At 45.1% G+C, this 21,512-nt stretch overlaps 2 protein-coding genes across 2 annotated transcripts in view; both read right to left on the minus strand.

The window, feature by feature from the left end:
• ttyh2 (tweety family member 2) overlaps positions 1 to 3,005 on the minus strand; it is a 92,243-nt gene extending 89,238 nt beyond the window's left edge. Inside the window, exon 1 of the mRNA XM_061231234.1 lies at positions 2,548 to 3,005. Within this exon, the coding sequence (XP_061087218.1) occupies positions 2,548 to 2,676 (129 nt within the window). The 5' untranslated portion in view covers positions 2,677 to 3,005. The remainder of the gene's footprint in view (positions 1 to 2,547) is intronic.
• A 4,672-nt stretch (positions 3,006 to 7,677) lies between these two features.
• Positions 7,678 to 11,581, minus strand: rpl38 (ribosomal protein L38). Its single transcript, XM_061231194.1, has 5 exons — positions 11,512 to 11,581; positions 11,269 to 11,298; positions 10,426 to 10,486; positions 9,925 to 10,047; positions 7,678 to 7,754 (listed from the first exon to the last, which is right to left on the minus strand). Exons 2-5 carry the CDS (start codon positions 11,269 to 11,271, stop codon positions 7,729 to 7,731), a joined length of 213 nt encoding a protein of 70 aa, XP_061087178.1. The 5' UTR covers positions 11,272 to 11,298; positions 11,512 to 11,581; the 3' UTR covers positions 7,678 to 7,728.
• Between the last annotated feature and the right edge of the window lie 9,931 nt (positions 11,582 to 21,512).

A 21,512-nucleotide genomic window follows, 5' to 3' on the forward strand; every position in this document is an offset into this window, starting at 1 on the left:
AACTGTTTTACGACCAAGGATTCAAATTTCGCCAAATTCAGAGGTCCACGTACAGACTTCAGGCAAACGCTTCATCGGACGGCTGACATGTCAATCCCGACAATAACTCCACAGGCATTTGAACAATGTGACTGAACCTTATACACACTTAATCATGCTGAAAACACATCACATTTTCAGGAACATGGCTTTAAAGCCCACAGACACACACAGACGCACACAGACGCACACAGACGCACACAGACGCACACAGAGACACACACACAGACACACACACAGACACACACAGACACACACAGACACACACAGACACTAGATCCGTATACTGGAATGCTTTCCGCTACTTAAGTGAAGGACATTGGAATGCAACTGAAATACATTTGGGCCCTTATAATGTATTTTATAAATGTGGACCTGAATAAAGAATTAATATGTTTTTAATATGCACACATAGACATATACCCACACACGCACGCACACTCGCAAACTCACACACACACACACACACACACACACTCACACACTCACACACTCACACACTCACACACTCACACACACACTCACACTCACACACACACACACACACTCACACACTCACACACTCACACACTCACACACTCACACACTCACACACACACACACACTCACACACTCACACACACACTCACACACACACACACTCACACACACACACACTCACACACTCACACACTCACACACTCACACACTCAGGAACAGGTGTGTGGTGGCAGTGTGAAATCATTCTAAGATGGAGGCTACTGGATGCTCGCCCAGGCCCTTAGCTCACCAGCTGCAGCAGAACAGGTGGAAAGAGCGTCTCGTTAGAAATTTAACGACTGCCGTCAACATTTTAAGGGCAAAAATTGAACCACAGCCCTCACACGTCAAAACGTGGACTTGATAACTACCGTAGGCTTGGGTTCAGTGCCACTTAAATCTCTGTCACATAACAAAACTTGGGTCTTTCACTTAACTGACTGAAGAGACATAGAGTCAGCTTCAACTGTGTTACCAACAATAACCACCAGCTATGACCAGCTTCAAATACCAGCTACCAGCTGTTTCAAAAGATAGCTTGAGCTGGTCAAAACCGTGTTGAGTATGGAGCTGGTCTAACTGGTCAACCAGCTACCAGCTGTTTCAAAACCTAGCTTGGGCTGTTTTTTTGTTTTTTTTTCAGCAGGGCAGTCATTTGTATCCACAGTGAGCAACATGAGCTGTACAGACAAGCAGGAATTCTGGAGACATGTCCGATGTGATTTGGGGTTTTCCTTGAGAAGGGTTCATGTGTTAAACACAGGGGCTAATGCTAAGCCCACAGCACTGCAGGCTACACCACTGAGAAAGCAGGCCTATCATGTGGGCAATGTTTACAGATTGCAAAATACCTCACATTCATACCCTTAAATCTGCTGCAAAGGTCATTCGGTGTTATGTAGGAGTAGAATAAACATCATTTCGCAAGTAGAGCGGTGTGTGAGACTGCAGCAACTGCATTGCATTACTTTCGTTATTTAGCTGACACTTTTATCCAAAGGGACTTACAGTTGATTAGACTAGGCAGGGAACAATTCCCCACTGCAGGGTTAAGCGCCTTGCTCAAGGACCCAATGGCTGCGTGGATCTTATCGTGGCGACGCTGGGACTTGAACCACCAACCTTCCCGAGTCCCAGTCATGTCCCTTAGCCACTAGGCTCCAGGCTGCCCAATTAATGTTGATCTACACGAGTTCAAGCACATTCAAAATCCACTACAATGCCCTGATATTTTCCATATTTCAACTGCAATCATTGTACAGAATACTACACAACTGTATTTTATTTTATTTTTTATTTATTTTTGTTGTTTCCGTATCTTTTGCTGTGTAACGCAGTGTCTGTTTCAGCTTGGCTGCAACCTAATCACCCCCAGAGGACCACTAACATCTATTAATTGATTATCATACAAACTGTTTGTATTGTTTAGGCACACTTTCTCCATGCAGTCCTGTGCTCGGCCCCCATTTTGAGTTATAAAGACTAAAGCAGGGTTCCCCAAACTTTTCCATCTGAGGCTCCCCTAAAAAATAACCGTACAACTCGTTTTATCCAGCACCTAGCTACAGCGTACAGACAGTATAGAGGGGATGTAGTACTGTGAATGGAAGAACAGGCAGCTTGAATTGCGATGCTATCATATCATTGGATCTTGAAGGCGTACAGCTTCCGTTATAATTACATATTAATAACTAATTATTAAATATAAAAATATATTATTGACAAAATATCATTATTTCTACAGAGGGGCCGTGATTCAAAGATCAGGGGTTCCTGGACCACTAAAACCCCGGGGCTAAAAAAAACGCTTTTTTTTCTTCGCAAAAATAAAACGCTTTTCTACACGGTTGCCTTTGAACTCCCCCAACTTTAATTCCACAAGAAGCAGGTCACACGGGAATAATATGCGCCCACCGCCCCCTACAGTTCCATCACCCGCCCCCCTCCGGATCCCGTGAGCACGGCGCTCGGGTTCGCACTCGCACTGACCTGCTGATAGTTCTCCTCCTGCGGTCGGAAGGTGTTGTCCACCGGCTGGAACCTCAGATTGATGTGGGGGAAATTGTGTAGCCAGTAAGTCCACCAAGGCGCGATGTAGTCCACCCGTGCGGTAGACATCCCTGTTTCGGCGAGTGCAGCTAGCTACGGACTTTTCTTTTTCGCCCCCCGGTCTGTTGAAGGCAGCCAACGCGTAGCACAGTTCCCCCAGCAAGCCCCGTCCGTAACCATTCAAACAAAACAATGCATTTAGCTTAAAACCTTGCTAGCTTGCTAAGTATAGACAATTTTGCAGAAAGAACGCGGAAGCAGGCTAATTACTTATGTCCGGGGAATGCAGCACGGGAGAAAATTAACTAGTTATTCCGATACCCCCATTGCTTCGTTTCGACAACAGCCATCCTTCTACTTGTCAAATCGTCCACCCACTCCGCTCCTATACGCTCCTCCGCTCAATGCTGTTTTGAAACTGCCTTCTTTGTCGGGAGCGCGCACGAATCAGGGGCACGGGACAGAGCTTTGAGAAAATGTGTCTGGAGCGCGCAGATGAGGGTGGCGGTCGCTTGTTCATCTTTAACACAGCCAAGCCAAGTGTTAAGGGGACGAGAGATGGGCTTTGCGGTCGTTGAAAGAGTCTAATATATTGTCAATTCGCTTCGCAATAAATACATCTTCAGGGTTGATCACATTAAGCGGAGATTACTGCATATTCAGGTCGTGTTAAATCAGTGGGTCTTCGACACTCCCAACCCTTCGATTGCATAGGCTACCCTAGACAATGGAAGCATATAGCCTCCGAGTGTTAAGCTTAAGGCTGGGCTAGCTACTGTGAGCGACTGCAAAAGAAGAGCAGCGTGGCAAATATTCTACCCAGAGGAAGACTGAGTCATATTTTTATATTTTTTTGAAAATTTTTGAAGATTTTTAGGAAAATTGTTTTAAGAAATTCACTTACTTTTATAAGGCTGCAACTAAACGACACGCTACTTCTACTCTTAATTCCACTCGTGTGCCCTAAATATTGAAATACATTACATTACATTATTGGCATTTGGCAGACGCTCTTATCCATACTGTTGATTAGACTAGGACAATCCTCCCCTGGAGCAATGCAGGGTTAAGGGCCTTGCTCAGGGGCCCATTGGCTGCGCGGATCTTATTGTGGCTACACCGGGATTAGAACCACCAACCTTGTGTATCCCAATCAATTACCTTAACCACTACGCTACAGGCCGCCCCCGAATTATTGAACTGTGTGGCAATTTCGCACAGACAGCAATAACTGGGCATTGAATGCTGATGCTGAAACCAAAATATTTGTTAAGACAAAACAAAGAAACAAACAAAAATCTATAGTTTCTGCACGTGGGCCCTGAGTGAATTTGCAGCCGCCGAAGCGGTGAAGTTGTTTAAACAACTCATTTTTGGAGATCACTCGTACGCAGGAGTGATTTTGCTACGCCGACATTTCTCCTGGTCCCAAATAGCCTACACAACACAGTAACACAGAGTCATTGGATGTGTTTTTTCCCCAAATCATAATAAGAATCTCTTACGCTGAAACGAATTAAGTTCGGCAAGTGCGTGTAGTAGGGGGAAAAGCTGAAACTCCCAGTTATAGCGCAAGTCTGACACCCTACGGAAAACACCGACATTACACTTCAGTTACCACTACTAAATATTACTGACATATTTTTAAATGCAGTATACGTGTATTATTAAGACAGGGGTAAACATTGGGGTGGATGTGAAATATCTCATTCTAATTTAATGGCTTACTTTCAGCCTAATTCTGAAAAAATAACCCAGTCATTTACATGACCTAACATTTTAGATATATTTGGAGATAAGCGTATGAATAACAGATGCAAACGTTTCTTGTGTACTTATATCAAGGATGTCCAGTCTGAAAAGGGCTGATGTGGGTTCAATCAATGAAAAAATCATGGTCTACGATCAAGACCCGATAAGTAGAAACAGCCAATCAGGTGTGCGAGTGTTGGGCTAACATAAAAACCCGCACCCACTTTAGCCCTTTTTCGGATAAGATTGGTACCCTATATAAAATGTTTTTCTTTCCCAACCCTGGTCCTGGGGACCCCCTGTGTATGCTAGTTTTTGTTCCAACCAGAGTTGCAATCGCTGAATTTCAGGAACATGAAGACGTTTCTAGCTGCTTTTCATGTTTAGTCGATTGATGTCAGAAATAGCTATGTATGACATGAAGAATAAAACCCCATGTTCATATTGTGCTAATTGTGTTAGAGCAAACAATTACATGACATGGTAACAACATATGGGGCAACATGTGGGGTGACATGGCTCAGGCAGTAAGAGCAGTCGTCTGGCAGTTGGAGGGTTGCTGGTCCCCCGCCCGGGCTGTGTCGAAGTGTCCCTGAGCAAGACACCTAACCCCCAAATGCTCCTGACGAGCTGGTCAGCGCCTTGCATGGCAGCCAATCGCCGTTGGTGTGTGTGTATGAATGGGTGAATGAGAAGAATCAGTTATATAAATGCCAACCATTTAACATATTTAAACTGATCAAAGTAGTTGAATCAATAGCTTAATCAGCTCTTTCAAACGTTTCAGTTTGTCTTTGTCTTTGAATTCTTCATTATGTAGCACATTGTTAGTTTTAGTGACCACACTTTCACAAATTAAGAAAGTGTGGTTTCTGATACCCCTCCAATTTTCATTTGATCAGTTAAATAATTCAGGGGTCCTCAGTTTCTATCCTGGTAGAACATAGGCCTACATCATTATTGATTAGGGCTACAGGACGACACACCCACCAAACGGGAGCAAACATACCTCAAAGCCTGTTGTAAAATGTTGCACACCATTGGGAGAAAACATGTTGTTCAACGCAGAGACCGTAAGCAAAATGTTTTCAGATTGAACATGCGCCAGTTCAGTTAGCTGTGTATGCAGCTGCTTCAATTGATCAATTAAGTGCTGAGATGAAGACATTACATTACATTAATGCCAATTCGCAGACGCTCTTATCCAGTTTTGTATCGGCCGGAGTGAAAGATTGACTGAAGAGACATCGACGGGGAATAAATGACTGTATAGTAAAACCCTGGTGTAAAATCCACAATAAAATTGTGATGGTCTCCTGCTTAGTCTAATCAACTGTAAGTCGCTCTGGATAAAAAGCGTCAGCCAAATAACATGTAATGCAACGTGTTCCCCAGATGCTTCCGCTTATGGAAAAGCTGGCGCAGTACCCACTTACATGACTTTTACTGGAGCCATTCAGACGAATCACACATTCATACCAGTCTTTAAATCGCTGCCAACAAATTTGTGTTTCTCATCACAAAAGGAGATCCACAGGACCGTGTCCTCTGCATGTTTTACATGCCTGATGTAGTTTGTTTTCCATCGAGGGCGAGGATTTGGGTTGAATTATATTGCTGATTTGGATGCAGTTTAAAGTGTGGAACCAATTTTATAACTGAAGCCAGCAAGCCATTTCAAGCGGAATTGTGTTTTGTATACTTTGTTAGGTAGCGGTTGCTGTCGCCATTAAAACAAATTGATTTTCCAGGTAGAATCACAGCTAAAACAACAAAAATCATTCACAAATATCGGTCTCCGAATAGGAGTCTAAGCAACTGTCTGTAGATAACTTTTCAAACGGGGAAAAAGGCCATTTCATTGCCGTGAGCACATCATTTATCTACAAAACGCACACAGCTAGTCTCAGAGCAGAAGATAAAAGTGGTTGTATCTCATGCCTGTCAGATCCTTCAGACTTCCAATTTAAGAGAACAAAGCCAGCCAGCCCTGAAGCTCAGTAAACAGGAATACGTACTTCGGATAATAGATATTAGAAAGTTCCGGCCCTTATTCTGGCGAGAGCCTTGGTGTACCACTCTTCAACCATCAATCAAGAGCAGTGGTTTCCAGTCGTTCTGAACCGCCAGCTCACCGTGAGCGAATGGGTTTTCCGCAAACCGCTGTGTATAAAAATGCAAGCTGCCATTGTTTTCAGACGCACACAAAATCATGTTTGTAAAATGCATGAAGACTACAGTGCACAATGTAACACGCAGTGCGCCGTATACGAATTTGAAGGGTATGAAATTAAATTTAAAATATTCTCTACCCCCTCCCCCCAACATGCATCACCTCACACTCGTGCGTTGAGAAGCATTACCCTAGCCCACTTCCCGGGTCTGAGATGAGTGAATGAAGCTGCGCCATTTCATGTCATATTAGAATACCATTAAAAAACCTTTTGATCATGAGATGGAAATCTGCCTTTGACTCCACATGAAAAAATACAAATAAAAAAAAAAAACCACAATCCGCCCCAACAAAATGTCAGGCATGTCTGGGTGACCACTTCTTCGCTTGTTGGAATGGATCTTAAACTGGCAATCAAACAGAAGGGTGGGGGTGGCTGCAGGAACGCAATTTAGAACTGAAAACCGAAAAAATAAAAAAGGAGTGGAGAAAACAGCCCCTCTGCCCGTAGTGCATAAAAAGCTTAGGATGCCCTGGACTGCTCCCAAATAGTTAATAGCCTGATAAAGGTGCAGTGGTCTGTTGAACAAAACCACAATGCAGCAGTCCATTTAAGCACGTAAAAATTTTATTCACTCCCTTTACGAAAGTGTTCCCTAGATACTCTTAATTAAACCTCCACCAGAATCAATTACATTTTACCTCCAGTAATTTCGCCCAAACCCACCCACTCTTTACTGCACAGGCGACAAACCTTTAAAAATATTTTGATAACTCAAAACAATAATAATTTGCGCTTCCATTCCCATGCAGCAGGGACACACGTGACGTGAGCATTAAATGCTCCACACAGCTCCGCACCGCACCGACGCAGCAGGTCCGTATTGATTAAATTAAATAAGCCTGCCGCTCCCGGTCACGTTAGCCACCTCCGCTGCTTAATAAAGGCTGCTGGAGAATGGAGAATGGCCCTGTACTTTTAATTAACCCGCCCCGAACTTCACAGAACACCAAATTGGGATGGGAATTCAAATTGGCCTGGGGGTATCGGAACAGGCGCCCTGCCTTGAAAACCAAAAGGGCAATGTTTTCCTCCAGACAAAGACGTTTAACAACTAAAACAAATAAAAGTAAATGGCAAGGACTTGTTTTTTCAACTTTTATTACAATGCATTTTCTGTACACTCCGATGGTCCTCACTTCAGCTCCTTTACAGCCAAGCCTGTAGAGTAAAGAAGAGATCCGTTAGCTCAGACAGCTTTCATTTAAACACGTTTTTACTAATTAGACCTTTAGAAAAGTACACCCTCTCATTTATCAAAGGTGGGACACGATGCCTGTAGTTACAGTAACTTCCCAGGGCAGGATTTCCAGGAAAGCACCAGAGCTAGCACACATACTTCGTCTAGACAAATTGCCTCATTACTCAAACCAACACCAAGTTAAAGCAGCACTTCTGAATTTTGTCGAATTCCATTTCCAGACCAATTCCGATTCATTTTCATGAAGTGTCCATCAAGTCATAAATTAAATTCAAACTAAAAAGAAAATTGAAATACTTTCTGGTCTCCCCAGTGATGGAACTGTACACAGATATGCCATTTACACCATCAGCTTCATGAAACCACAGCCATAATGGCTCAATTGAATTGCACTCATTGAAGATTTCAGCTAAAAATGTCGGTGAACCGGTGGAACCAAGACTCCTGGGTGAGTCGGAGCTTAGCACTAGGTCCATCGTTATTCTAGCAAGCGTGTAAATGCACAACCGGCATGGAAATAGACCCGGTGTGTTTGGACAACTTGCGTGGCTTGGTTAACCCCCCCACCCCCCCACCCCCCCACCCCCCCCAACCCCCAAACCCCCAAACCCCCAACCTTTACCTTTTAAATCTCGACCATACTCCAGGCGCCAAATTCAGGCAAGTGGTCTTGGGAGCAGCAGTTATTGTACAGGACAGTATAAACGCCACTGGGGTACACTGTCAATAACTGACCAACTCCCTTACTATTAACATGGGCAGAGGGATGCGATTTCTCCTGATTATCATTTTTTTTTTTAACAACCTCAATGTCTCAACTAGAGGCAGAGGATTTGGGTTTGCCCAGAGCTTCCACTCGGACCTGACAACAGGTGAATCCTGAGCACCGAAGCAAAACTTCATAGCCCCAGAGACAAGTGCATGGCTCAGGCAGTAAGAGCAGTCGTCTCATTGGCTCAAGCGGTAAGAGCAGTCGTCTCATTGGCTCAGGCCGTAAGAGCAGTCGTCTCATTGGCTCAGGCAGTAAGAGCAGTCGTCTCATTGGCTCAAGCGGTAAGAGCAGTCGTCTCATTGGCTCAGGCCGTAAGAGCAGTCGTATCATTGGCTCAGGCAGTAAGAGCAGTCGTGAAGCATCAATTGTACAGCGCTTTGGATGAAGACGCTATATAAACGCCAACCATTTAACATTCTTCTATCAAGTTAATTTATTTTTAGATTCAGCTTTTCGTCAATGTTTTTTGTTTCATGTTTACAAAAGCAGTCGGAGTGGTCTTCAAAAGCAAAGACCGGGGCGTATGCAAGCGCACAGAGGAGGGGGGAAACACTCCATATGACAGGCAGTACGGAGCGGACAACTTCGAATGCGCCGACAGGATAAATCAATAAGGTGCTGGAGTTCACCGAATCTTTAAAACCCTATAAATATTCTACAGAATAAATATAACAAGAATAAGTCAAGAAAATGTGAAGAACCGTTTCCTTCAAAAACAACCACCGCAGGCTACCTGCCTTCGGCCCGTTTTGACGCAGCTTTGCAAAGAGAAAGCTTGGAATTCATTTATGTTTGCTGAGTATTGGATGCGTTCTGGCCCGAGCCATTCGCTTGCTACACGACCAGTAACAGTCACCCCTCCAGTGTTTCGACTTAGTGATTTTGCATTGTTCTAGTGGTGATGGAGCATGTTATAGTTGGTTGCTTTAAATGAGACCAAATGGCACTGTTGTTTGCAAAGTACTTTGAGGAATGCTAGTTTGATTTTAGCCACGCATGAAAGCAGGCACCCATGTCCTCACTTAAGTGCGGATCAAGGAACGCATGACAATACTACAACCTCACTCAAAACCAAAATCATATTTCGCATAAATTCTTTTAAACGCAAGCCTGCCACAATCACAGTGACAATAGAACACCGTCAACAGAAATGGTTACAAACAATTTTAATAAAGTTGCCACTTCACAAACGCGTTTCGTCGTTTTTAAAGATTATCCTAAACGTTAAGCATTTTGCGTTAAAGTTCAGTGAAGGTTTAGCATTTGGAAATGACAGCCCTACTTGCGGCTGATTCTCTCTAACGTTTGTGTAAGTGACGCACACGCCCATCGCCCCAGCCTAAGGGCAGGCCTCTCACCTGGGGGGAGGGACTGCTTCAGCTTCTCTGCCTTCTCCTTGTCGGTGATGACCAGCGTGTACAGGTACCGGCTGCAGCGCACCTTGAACTTCACGTTGTCCTTGTTCTTCTTGATCTTGACGGCTGTGCAGATGAAAAAAAAAAAAACGGGCAGAACTGAGCTCACAGGTCACACGAACGCCGCCTGCTAATCCTAACAGCAAAGGACTCGCACTCTCAATTTTGTCCCAGGCAATGATTGGTTAACATCTGTCTCACTGGTACCCCCAACAAATCTTGTCTTTAGTCTGTGCTCGTGTAATAAATACATTTACAGAGCATCTTTCTACCAATGAGCACAAGGTATAGCACCTTAGCTCCAAAGAGCAAATAATCGAGCTGAATTAACTTAGCTTTTACATGCAAAATACTCAGTGCCATTGTATGCCTGCTGAGTGGAGAAATGTCAAATAAATAAATCAGTCACAATAGTAGATTAAATGTACCAAACAAACAACTTACATTTGGCATCCTTCCTCCTGGCCGTTAGCAGGAAATCTTTGATTTCTTCAATTTTGCGAGGCTGTCAAGTTAAAAACATAGTAGTCATGAGTGCAGAGTGGCAGTTTCGCCTACGTACAAGATTATACGGGGTTGGGTAACGTAGTGAAATGGCTCAACTGAATTGCACTCAATGAAGATTTCAGATGTCGGTGAACCGGTGGAACCAAGACTCCTGGGTGAGTCGGAGCTTAGCACTAGGTCCGTCGTTATTCTAGCAAGCGTGTAAATGCACAACCGGCATGGGAGGACCAGTCGTGTTTGGACAACTTGCGTGACAAGCGATCACGATGACTCCCTAACAGGCCAACAGGGAAACTACACAACCGCTGACGCAATAACGTCAGCCAAGTCTTATTCGGAAGTATTTTTCACGACCGTATTCGTTTTGCTCAAGATTTACATGCACGTGTCTGGTTAACATTAGACAAGTTAGCTAACATTAGCTAGCTAGCAAGCCAGCCACCTTTACAACAGCGAGTAGGAACAGGGCCTCACGTCTAAGTAGACGATATCATGGCTCAATAGCGCTACACACGTCGCCATTATGAATAAATTAGCAATATATTCGGCCCAGAGTAACCTGGTAGCCAGGAATATGCAATTCTCATTTTAACATGAACGCTAGGTTGCTCGCTAGTCGGCTAACGTTAGCCACCACCGCTTGAAACCGGCCTTCAATCGGGACAGGACATATTATACGCTCTATCGTTTCACTGACCTGAATAACTATGCGTAAGTACAATATAAAGGCACATATGCACATGCGTGAACGCAATTACATTCAAACACAAAGCTTCTTACCATGTTGCTGTGTTGGCTGGACACAGGAGCCTACAAGAGAAAAAGCAAGATGGAGTCTTGTGTTGAGACGCTTACAATAATTGATTTAGAAACAAGAAACGGCACACAACAGACATAATATGCTTCAGCTTAGAGTTCGAAGTGTATGATTTAACCATTATTGCAAAAGAATTGCCATGAGAAGATTTGATGGACATGGATTTAGAAGGATTAAATACTGTAGTTGAAGACAACGTTACTTACACAACTTGCCAACGAAGGGGAAAAGGGGCGGGACTTCCGTGTCTATTTAGTTTATATAAGAGGTACGGGAAGCAGGAGGGCCAAATTCCTTTGCTCCAAACGTTGAAACTCGATTTTGAAAGATAATACGTGCTTTGAGGGACATTTTTGGTGAAATATGCTTATATTAAGCGGAAACAATTTCAACGTATTCTTTCTCACGAAGTCATACATTTACTGTTATTTACATATTTACAGGTTGTTGACAAATAGAGGTAGATCTCAGTTCTGGTTTAAATGGTTTTCAAATAGCCTACCTACATATTGTTGAACTGTACGTTGTATTACCAGATAAAGCAAAATATTAATGGTCTCCGACTCCTAATATGTTAAGATTTTACAACCGCTTTTATGTTTGGGGAATAATTGAGCCCACAGTTCAAATAAACGCACAATTATTGTAATATAAATATTTTGACATTACATTACATTACATTATTGGCATTTGGCAGACGCTCTTATCCAGAGCGACGTACAACAAAGTGCATACCCATAACCAGGGATAAGTTCGCTGAAAGACCCTAGAGGGAAGTACAGTTTCAACTGCTACCTGCACAACAAAGATAAGGACCAGGGCCTTTTTTTAATTTTTTTTAATTTTTTTGAACAAACGAACAAACAAACAGAGCAAAAGTGACCAAAGTTAACTATCCAAACACTGCTTACCTAGCCAACTCAAAATACCGATACACAAAGCAAGTCACAGAGACAACAATTAAGGTTCACAGGGAGGTAGGGAGGGATGGGGAGAGGTGCTGCTTGAAGAGGTGTGTCTTCAGCTTGCGCTTGAAGGTGGGGAGAGATTCTATAGTTCTGACCTCAACGGGGAGTTTGTTCCACCACCGTGGAGCCAGAACAGACAGTAGTCGTGAGCGTGAGGTGGAGGTTCTGAGAGGGGGAGGTGCCAAGCGGCCTGTGGAGGCTGAACGAAGAGGTCTGGCAGGGGTGTAGGGTCTGATGATTGTAGGGTGTAGGGTCTTACTATTTCCAAAATGACTAGCCTTTTATCCATAAATATGAAAAATCTGTGTGAAACATCTAATTTTAGAGTTGAAGGAACAGTAACTAGCACCTGTACGGGAAAGTGCCACCAGAATCATCCACAAATTAATCTGAGATGACCATAAAAATGGTTGTATATTTTCTTACATTATATACTGTTACAGTGGGTCAAAAGAACCCCACACAACACATTTGTATGCAAAGTTGGTACAGGGCTTAGCAGAGCAGTATGTTTATTGCATGTTTACCATGTAATCCCACCAAATTAGAAAATTAGAAAAATCAATATGAGTATCAATATGAAACAAGTTTAACTGATTTTTAAGTGATGTCAAACACTGAATGGGGTCAAATTGACCCCAAACATAATGAGAGCTAAAGGTGTAAAACGGATCTATATATCTTAATTTAGGAAACTGACGTCAGCCGTATGGGTTGGTTACATTCCAGTACATTCCACCATGTTACGAATTAATTTTCATAAATTTATTTTACTCACACCAATAACAGACTGCAAAAGCTAACACAAGCCTAGAATCTAGACAAGATACCGAAGGCTTTCTCATACCTCCACTAAGGAAGCAATTGAATGGTACATCTGGCTAATCAGAAACATATGAGAAGCCAACTGTCCAATTATTTTTGTCTCCTAAAATGGGGGGGGGGGGGGGGGGCTATGAATAAAAAGGGACGTAATTCCAACACGGATCACCAGATATGGATGTAAATACCCTCACATTAAAGGAGACAGTCTGCACTGTAACCACCATATCCATTGTTTCATTTAAAATGCCTATGTGCTGGAGCACAGAGCCAAAAAGTACAGAAATTGTACCACTGTCCACAAATACTCACGGACTGCACTGTATGTACATATACATCATTACCACAGCAATTTAGTTCTCCATTTCGAACCATTACGATATTAATTAAGTCAATTTTAGTTCAGGACGGGTTCTTAGAAGTTCTAGAGTTTATTTTCTTCTTTGGGCATTTAAATATGGGCATGAATATGACGGTAGAAATAAGGATCGGTGAGGCAGCAATACCATAACACACCCCTAGAGGGCACTCACGTCACACTTGTAGCAGCCGAACTCTCTCTCTCCCTTGAGAGCCGTATTGAAGCGAGCGTTTCTTTTTTTGTTTTTTTTTCTCCCCGCACAATCGCTATCTGCCCACAGTAAGCCCTGTAATCAACGTTAATTCAGGGAGGACGGGAGGCTGGTGCGCGCGGCTCAAGTCGAAACCGGCTTGTGCCCCACTCCTCTTTGCCCAACGGCGACTAATCAAGTGTAATTGCCGCTGTTCGACGGGAGACGAGCGGATGTACAGGGACACTTCGCCGCTCTTGACCCACAGCTGGAAAAAAACAAAAGTCCGTTGCTCCAGCTCAACGGCAATTATTCACCTGCTTAATGACGTATTTATTTAGCCTTTCGTGGGGGGTCAGTGGTGGGTGAAACTGGGCAGTTGACACTCAGCAGCACAGGAGAGGACATCGCCCACCAGGCCCCCAGCATCAGGGGTGCCCTCTCTCTGACTTGTGACTGTGTGTGTGTGTGTGTGTGTGTGTGTCTGAGTGAGTATATGTGTGTACGTGTGACCATATATGCAGTACCTACGTGTGTGTGTGTGACCGTATATAGGCAGTGTGTTTGTGACCATATAGGTGGTGTGTGTGTGTGTGTGTGTGACCATATAGGCAGTGTGTGTTTGTGTGTGTGTGTGTGTGACCGTATAGGTAGTGTGTGTGTGTGTGTGTGTGTGACCGTATATACTATATAGGCAGTGTGTGTGTGACCGTATAGGCAGTGTGTGTGTGTGTGTGTGTGTGACCGTATAGACGGTGTGTGTGTGTGACCGTATATAGGCAGTGTGTTTGTGACCATATAGGCGGTGTGTGTGTGTGTGTGTGTGACCGTATAGACGGTGTGTGTGTGTGTGTGTGTGTGACCATATAGGCGGTGTGTGTGTGTGTGAGACCGTATAGGCGGTGTGTGTGTGTGTGTGTATGTGTGTGTGTGACCGTATAGGCAGTGTGTGTGTGTCTCCCTTCCCCCTCCTCGTCTTCCCCAGCTGTCACACCGAGGCAGCCGGTAGTCATCCTCCTGCCCGCCGGCCCGGACGGAGACGCTCTGTGAGTGTGTGAATAGACCGATCTGTGCCCTGTCTCAGCCGCAGGAATGGGCAGAAAAACACACTCCTGGTAACATTCCACCTGCAGTTATTTCAGGGTGAGGACAGGGAGGCACACGGCAGGAGGAAGAGACACACCCATCTGACACGCCTCCACAGCTGTGTCTGCTCCCTCTCTCTGTCTGCTCTCTCCATCGCTCCATCTCTCTACCCCTCTCTGTCTACTCTATCCATCGCTCTCTCCATCTCTCTGTCTGCTCTCTCATCTCTCTCTCTCTCTGCTCTCTCCATCTCTCTCTCCATCTCTCCACCTCTCTCTGTCTGCTCTCTCCATCTCTCTACCTCTCTCTGTCTGCTCTCTCCATCTCTCTCTCTCTCTCTCTCTCTCTCTGTCTGCTCTCATATAGACACACACACACACACACACCCACACTCACACACCCAAACTCATACAGACACACACACACCCACACCTACACTCATACTGACGCACACCCATCCACAATAACGCACACACCCACACTCAGACACATAAACAATCCCACGCACACACACATCGTCCTCATCGTTGCTGCCGTGTGCGGTACTTTAGATTTCTAGAGATGTTTTCTTTTTCCAACATGGTGCAGACAGTGCACACAGTAGTGGTGTAATGGAAAAAAACGGACACAAAACAAGACATAAAACACAAGATAATGTCTCATCACAGATCTCTGAGTGGGAAAGACTACCCCTCGTTGTCAATTCACGCACAGACATTACACACACGCATCTCTCTCCTATTCTCCTGAATCAATAGTCCCCAATAATATCTTGGTTTTGTGTTCTGGTGGCTGGGTCAAACTATGTCAATTAAAAGCAGAGGCAGCTTTTTCAAAAAACCAATTAATAATTGGTGGGTACAGGCTCAGGGGAGGGGAGATATAACTTCCGCAGTTGGGCAAATTCCCTCCTCCCAACTCCCCGCGGAGCGCTGGAACATTGCAATTTATGGCCACCATTTTGGAGCAAGCGACGGCATTAGGGCGCAATATATTACACTAGTCTCACTGACGTATTGTTTCAGTTGCTTTGTATGCGTGTGTGTGTGTGTTTGTGGATAAGGTATATATATGTATGTGTGTATGCACTTGCTTGTCTGTGTCTGTGTGCATGCATCTGCTTGTGTGTCTCGTCTGTCTGTGTGGATGTGTGTGTCTGTGCAGTGTGTGGGTGGGGGGGGTGGGGGGGGGGGGGGTATGAGAGCCAATTATTTCAGGGAGTTTCTGTTTTACGTTGACAGTTATTGGAATTGTGAACTCAGCAGGCATTATTTCCGCCACCGTCTCTGATAAAAAACAGTTTGATGCTGTTTTCATTACACCGCGATTAATGCTAATGCAGTTTATGTACATAAATAACACCATGTTTTCGCCATAAAACTGCCGCAGCTTCGAACAGAGAGTAATCTCATTAATTTCAGACACACATCTGGGTTAGGGGTTCCTCACCTGGTCTTGAGGCTTCGTCATCAATTAAGGCTATTGAACAGGCTGATTATATGTCCAGATCGTTCTTCCATATTTAGATCGTTTTCAATATGTCATTTCACCAAACAGCTGCCATATAGGGCCTGCGATCTTAATGCTTGTGTGTGTGCGTGTATGTATCTGAGACGTACACTGTCAAACAAATAATTTCCCGATATTTTATTATTCATTCGAGAGGAGAAAATTGCATTAGTGAGAAGTAGCCTACGTGCTTTGTCGCTCTAAGCGGTTCCCTGGTCGCTCGGAATCTTTGTATGCGCCGCTTAAAATGAAAATCTTATGAAAATGACACCAAAGGCGATGTTTGAGAAAAAAAAAAAAAAAAAAAAACAATTTATACACACAGCTTTATAATTCTCGGAGGTTGCTTTAAGTCAGTCATGGCCTGTCACTCCTTTCGTGTTTGATGGCAGTAAACCTGCTTATGAATCCAGAAGTCGTGTCTGTGCGCTTACGTGAGTTCAAGTCCGAGAGACAGCTCCTGTCAATAATTAACGTCCACAGAACGACACGGGTTGATTTCCGAGGCTGTTGGAGCTGAATGACAGTTCGGCGCGTCTCCGTGGAGATTTGCACCCTGCCCCTGTGTTAATTAATAAAGACTAACAAGACTGACTGCCCTTTTTAAAGTCGTCTGTATGCGGCTTGCGTTGTGCAGCGCGCCACTGTTTGCAGCTCCACTTCCGCGTATTGTTGCTCTGGAGGATCGTCTTTAATGAAAACGAGAATTGTTTTTTTATCTTCACAGCAACTGCCATAATCCCTTTAGCCTCCGCTTGCAAACCACAAAGCTTCCCTCCAGGAACGACAGACTCCGCAATCACACACGGATCAGAGACGCCGCGCGATCACTGAATGAATCACTTATATAGACAAAGCATGTGCTTAAAATAGCCACCTCTTGCTAATGCCGAATAATAAATTATAAGGAGGCTATAGGCTATGTAATGCATGTTTGGTAGAATAATAAAACGGGTTGTTTTATTATATACAACGTTTGTACTTCAGCAAATAACTGTTTAAGATTTAAAGGAAGAACAGAAGATTAGTTAATTTCCAGTGCTCGACTTCTCTCTTAGTTTTTCCACGTAAGTACCCACGTTGGGCAGCAGAGGGCGGAAAAACACCGAACAAAAGTTGATGTCGCTACATCTTCTGGTTTTCAGTCTCCTAAGAAAACGGATTAAAAAAAAGCAAAAAAACAAAAACAAGGGGGCGCTACTTACCCAGCCAACGACCGGAATGATGACTAAACGTACGGCACGAAATAGACACGGTAATTGAAGGGGTGAAAAAGATAGACATTACTTCTAATGCTTCACATATTTGTCACATCAGAACCACCGGGACCGAGATGTGTCAGTGCATTGCAAATGCGTGGCAAAAGAAGCAGAGACAGGAGCACATGGTTCACCTCTGTCTGACCCTTTCTCGACGTCATCGTAAGTGTTTTATTGAATGTACCACACAGAACACGACGCAGAACATAGTATCATTTTCGCGGAACTAAAGAGAACAAATCTCTGAATTACACTCCTCCCTCAGTGCACGGGAATAGAGGGACAAGTCTATGGATTGCAATTCATTCACGTTTAGTGTTTTTTTTTTTTTTTTCTGCAGCACCTCTTTTCCAGGGAGGCTTTGGAAAGAGCACTCATCCCAGCAAATACAAAATGTTCTCAGAATGTTACTATGATGTTTTGTCGATGTTATTACATCGACAAAACCAGACAGCCTGTAGCCTAGTGGCTTCGGTACATGACTGGGACCCAGAAGGCTCAAGCCCTGCTGGAGCCAAAATAAGATCTGGCAGCTGTTGGGCCCTTGAGCAAGGCCCTTAACCCCACTTTGTCCTGTGGATCCACCTCTCCCCATCTGCCACACATCGACCACGTATGTACCTGATGTTTAAAGGATCAAGGGCATTCCATTTTCCGAATTCACGGTTTCTCCATTTCTCGACGGGGGCGGGGTCCTTACTTCTTTTTCTTACGTCTTTTCCTAGCCTCTCCCGATGGGTGGCACTGGGGGCAGGAAAAGGAGAAAATAAAATGGATAAGAGGAGGCAATAAGGGGTTGGAACGAGCCCAGTGTCTGCACAGGCCCACACAGGCCTGTTCTGGTTCGGCGCGACCTTAGGTAGCCTGTAAGAAAGGGGTTGAAGTGGAGGATGGGTTTTTGTAGGATATTATCTGCGCCAGTTATAATACGCCTCGAGGTCCACTTCGCTCCTGACTCATCCGGCAAACCCTGCCGCGCTCGTGACGTGTCCTCGTCTCCCCGAACTCGTAACGGAGCCTGAGCGAGCCAACGCTCAAAACTCCCGGCGGATTCGCTGAGCTAATTACCCGGCGGCCGCCAGACCGCCCGTGACGAAGCGCAATCGCGAGCGGGCGGAGCTCCGATGGCGGGCGGAGACCGACGGAGAGAGCGCGCTAACGCCACGGCTAACGGGCCTTTAGCGCGCCGTGGGCCGAAAACCCCGCCGCAACCAATCAGACGGCGGGGAGCCAATCTCACAGACTGCGATCTGGGCACTCCAGTAATTAGAGTAATAGTTTTAATAAGGTGCTTTAATATGATAATAGCTTATAATAAGGTGCTTTAAAAAAAATAAAAAAAAACAAGTGGAGCGGCAGGTGGTCAGTTGGAGAGTCAGTTGGAGAGATCCGGAGAGTTCTTCTGCGGGCGCTGAAAAGATTACCTTCCGCAAAGCATCCCCCCCCTTCCCTAAGTCGGCTGATTCTTGGTTTTATTAATTGAGCAGAAGCTGAACTGGCCCTTGAGCGTCTTGCATCTATAAATAATCTTTACGGAATTTAGCGTTGTCAGCGGCCGTCTCGAACGGCTGGGAAGAGCCGGCGACGAGGCTGTTTGGGGAAAAAAAACAAAAGAAAAACGCTGGACGCATTGGAGCGGATCTGTAATGCGTGGCTGGTTTTTCTTTTTTTTAATGATAAAAAACGACAGGGGACAGAGCGGGGGGGGGGGCGGTCCGCCCGGCGCTGCAGTACCGAACGGCGCCGGGAACGGTCCGTGATTAACGGACGACGATCGCGTTTGGTTTTCTCGTTCAAACCGGAGCGCAACGCCACGCCCCGGCGGCCCTGACGCTCGGCCCCCTGGGTAATGGAGTTCTGAAACGGCGCGGGAAGCTTGGTGATTGATGACGTGCGCTTGTTCGACCGCCGCGTAAGCCCCGCGTTGGCCTGCCGTTAAATCATCTTTAATAGGATTTATGATGCGGATCGCGTTCTCTCTCTCAGAGTAAAAATGTACTCCTTCAGAGTTCATTTATTTATTCAGGTACACGTTCGGGAAAATGAGACGGTCAGGCTCTCACCAAGGAGTGTGTGTGTGAGCGTGTGTGTGTGTGTGTGTGTGTGCGTGTGTGCGTATGTGTGTGTCTGTGGGTATGACTGTGTACGAGATAGCCTTCATGTTCATGAATGGGTGCGTTTGTATAATATCTGTGCATGTGTGCCTGTTCACGCATTCTCAAAGTCTCAACGTGTCCATTCGCTAAGCAAAACATTGCCACAGAGGAGCTTCATGGCCTTTCCTTTGTTATGTATAACACAAACTGAGATAGCAGAGCATTGAGTATTGCAACCATACACTGTTATTCTTGGCAGGGATATATTCCATCTTCAGTGTCCAGTGACCTCTGCCCTGTGTTCATCTCCCCTGTGCTTTCATTCCAGAGCACGGTCACACACTGACACCCATGACCACACATCTTTCATCTGTCCTTTTTCTTTTCTTTTTAGTCCAAATGTTCTCATTTTCTGCTGCCAATTTGCAAGCCCGTGGCAGCGTCTGTAACAGACCCGGGTCAGATCTGTAACCGCGTTCCGAACGGCGAGTTGGCTCACCGTGTTCCAAACACCCAGCTGGCTCACCGTGTTCCAAACACCCAGCTGGCTCACCGTGTTCCAAACACCGAGGTGGCTCACCATGTTCCAAACGCCCAGCTGGCTCACCGTGTTCCAAACACCGAGGTGGCTCACCATGTTCCAAACGCCCAGCTGGCTCACCGTGTTCCAAACACCGAGGTGGCTCACCGTGTTCCAAACACCCAGCTGGCTCACCGTGTTCCAAACACCCAGCTGGCTCACCGTGTTCCAAACACCGAGGTGGCTCACCATGTTCCAAACGCCCAGCTGGCTCACCGTGTTCCAAACGCCCAGCTGGCTCACCGTGTTCCAAACGCCCAGCTGGCTCACCGTGTTCCGAACACCCAGCTGGCTCACCGTGTTCCAAACACCCAGCTGGCTCACCGTGTTCCAAACGCCCAGCTGGCTCACCGTGTTCCGAACAGTGCAACTTTCATGACGTAAAACAAAATAATTACTTTGAGATCGGCTTTGGTTTTTGTGTATGTGTAATGTTTAATTCCTTCCCTTTTCAGAAAAACTTGGTACTCCACTGTGACATTGTGGTGGGGAAGCTGTTGCTAACGAGAGACTATGAACCGGGCAGGTTTATACAGCAGACCATCGTGTGTTCAGACCATCGTGACCTAACGCGTTCTTCTGAACACAGGGTCGTTGTGCAGTTATTTGTTGTTTTCTCTATAGTTATTGGTCTAATTCACATCAATCAAAGTGTTCTAGTGTCTGAGATAGTCAATAAGCAACCATAATCATAAATCACATCCCTCAGGAGAAAAACTACCATTGAACGGTTGTTAACTTCTGGTAGAAGTGGCCTCTTCCCTGTGTTCTGTTCGGAAGTTAACGTTAATTGTTTTGGATCCAGATACTTCTCTATGCTTTACATAGATTACTGTCTGGTGTATTGGAGCCTATAAAATACTCACAAGAAATGCAAACCCTGCCCTCTGGTCCTCTCGGTTGGCTTAATGGCACCAGGCAAGATCAATCAAGCACAGAAACATATTTGAATCCAAAACAATTACACGTGTGAGTGTGTGTGTATGTGTTTGTGTATGTGTGTGTGGGTGTGTGTGTGAGTGTGTGTGAGTGTGCGTGTGCGTGTGTGTGTGTAAATGTGTGTGTGTATGAGTGTGTGTGTGAGTGTGTGTGTGTGTGTGTGTGTGTGTGTGTGTGTGTGTGAGTGTGTTTGTGTGTGTGTGTGAGTGAGACAGAGTGTGGGGCGGCCTGTAGCGTAGTGGTTAAGGTAAATGACTGGGACAAGGTTGGTTGTTCGATCCCCGGTGTAGCCACAATAAGATCCCTTAACCCTGCATTGCTCCAGGGGAGGACTGTCTCCCGCTTAGTCTAATCAACTGTAAGAGTGTCTGCCAAATGCCATTCATGTAATTGAGTG

The sequence above is a fragment of the Conger conger genome, chromosome 2 (assembly GCF_963514075.1).
Source record: "Conger conger chromosome 2, fConCon1.1, whole genome shotgun sequence".
Taxonomy (NCBI): domain Eukaryota; kingdom Metazoa; phylum Chordata; class Actinopteri; order Anguilliformes; family Congridae; genus Conger; species Conger conger.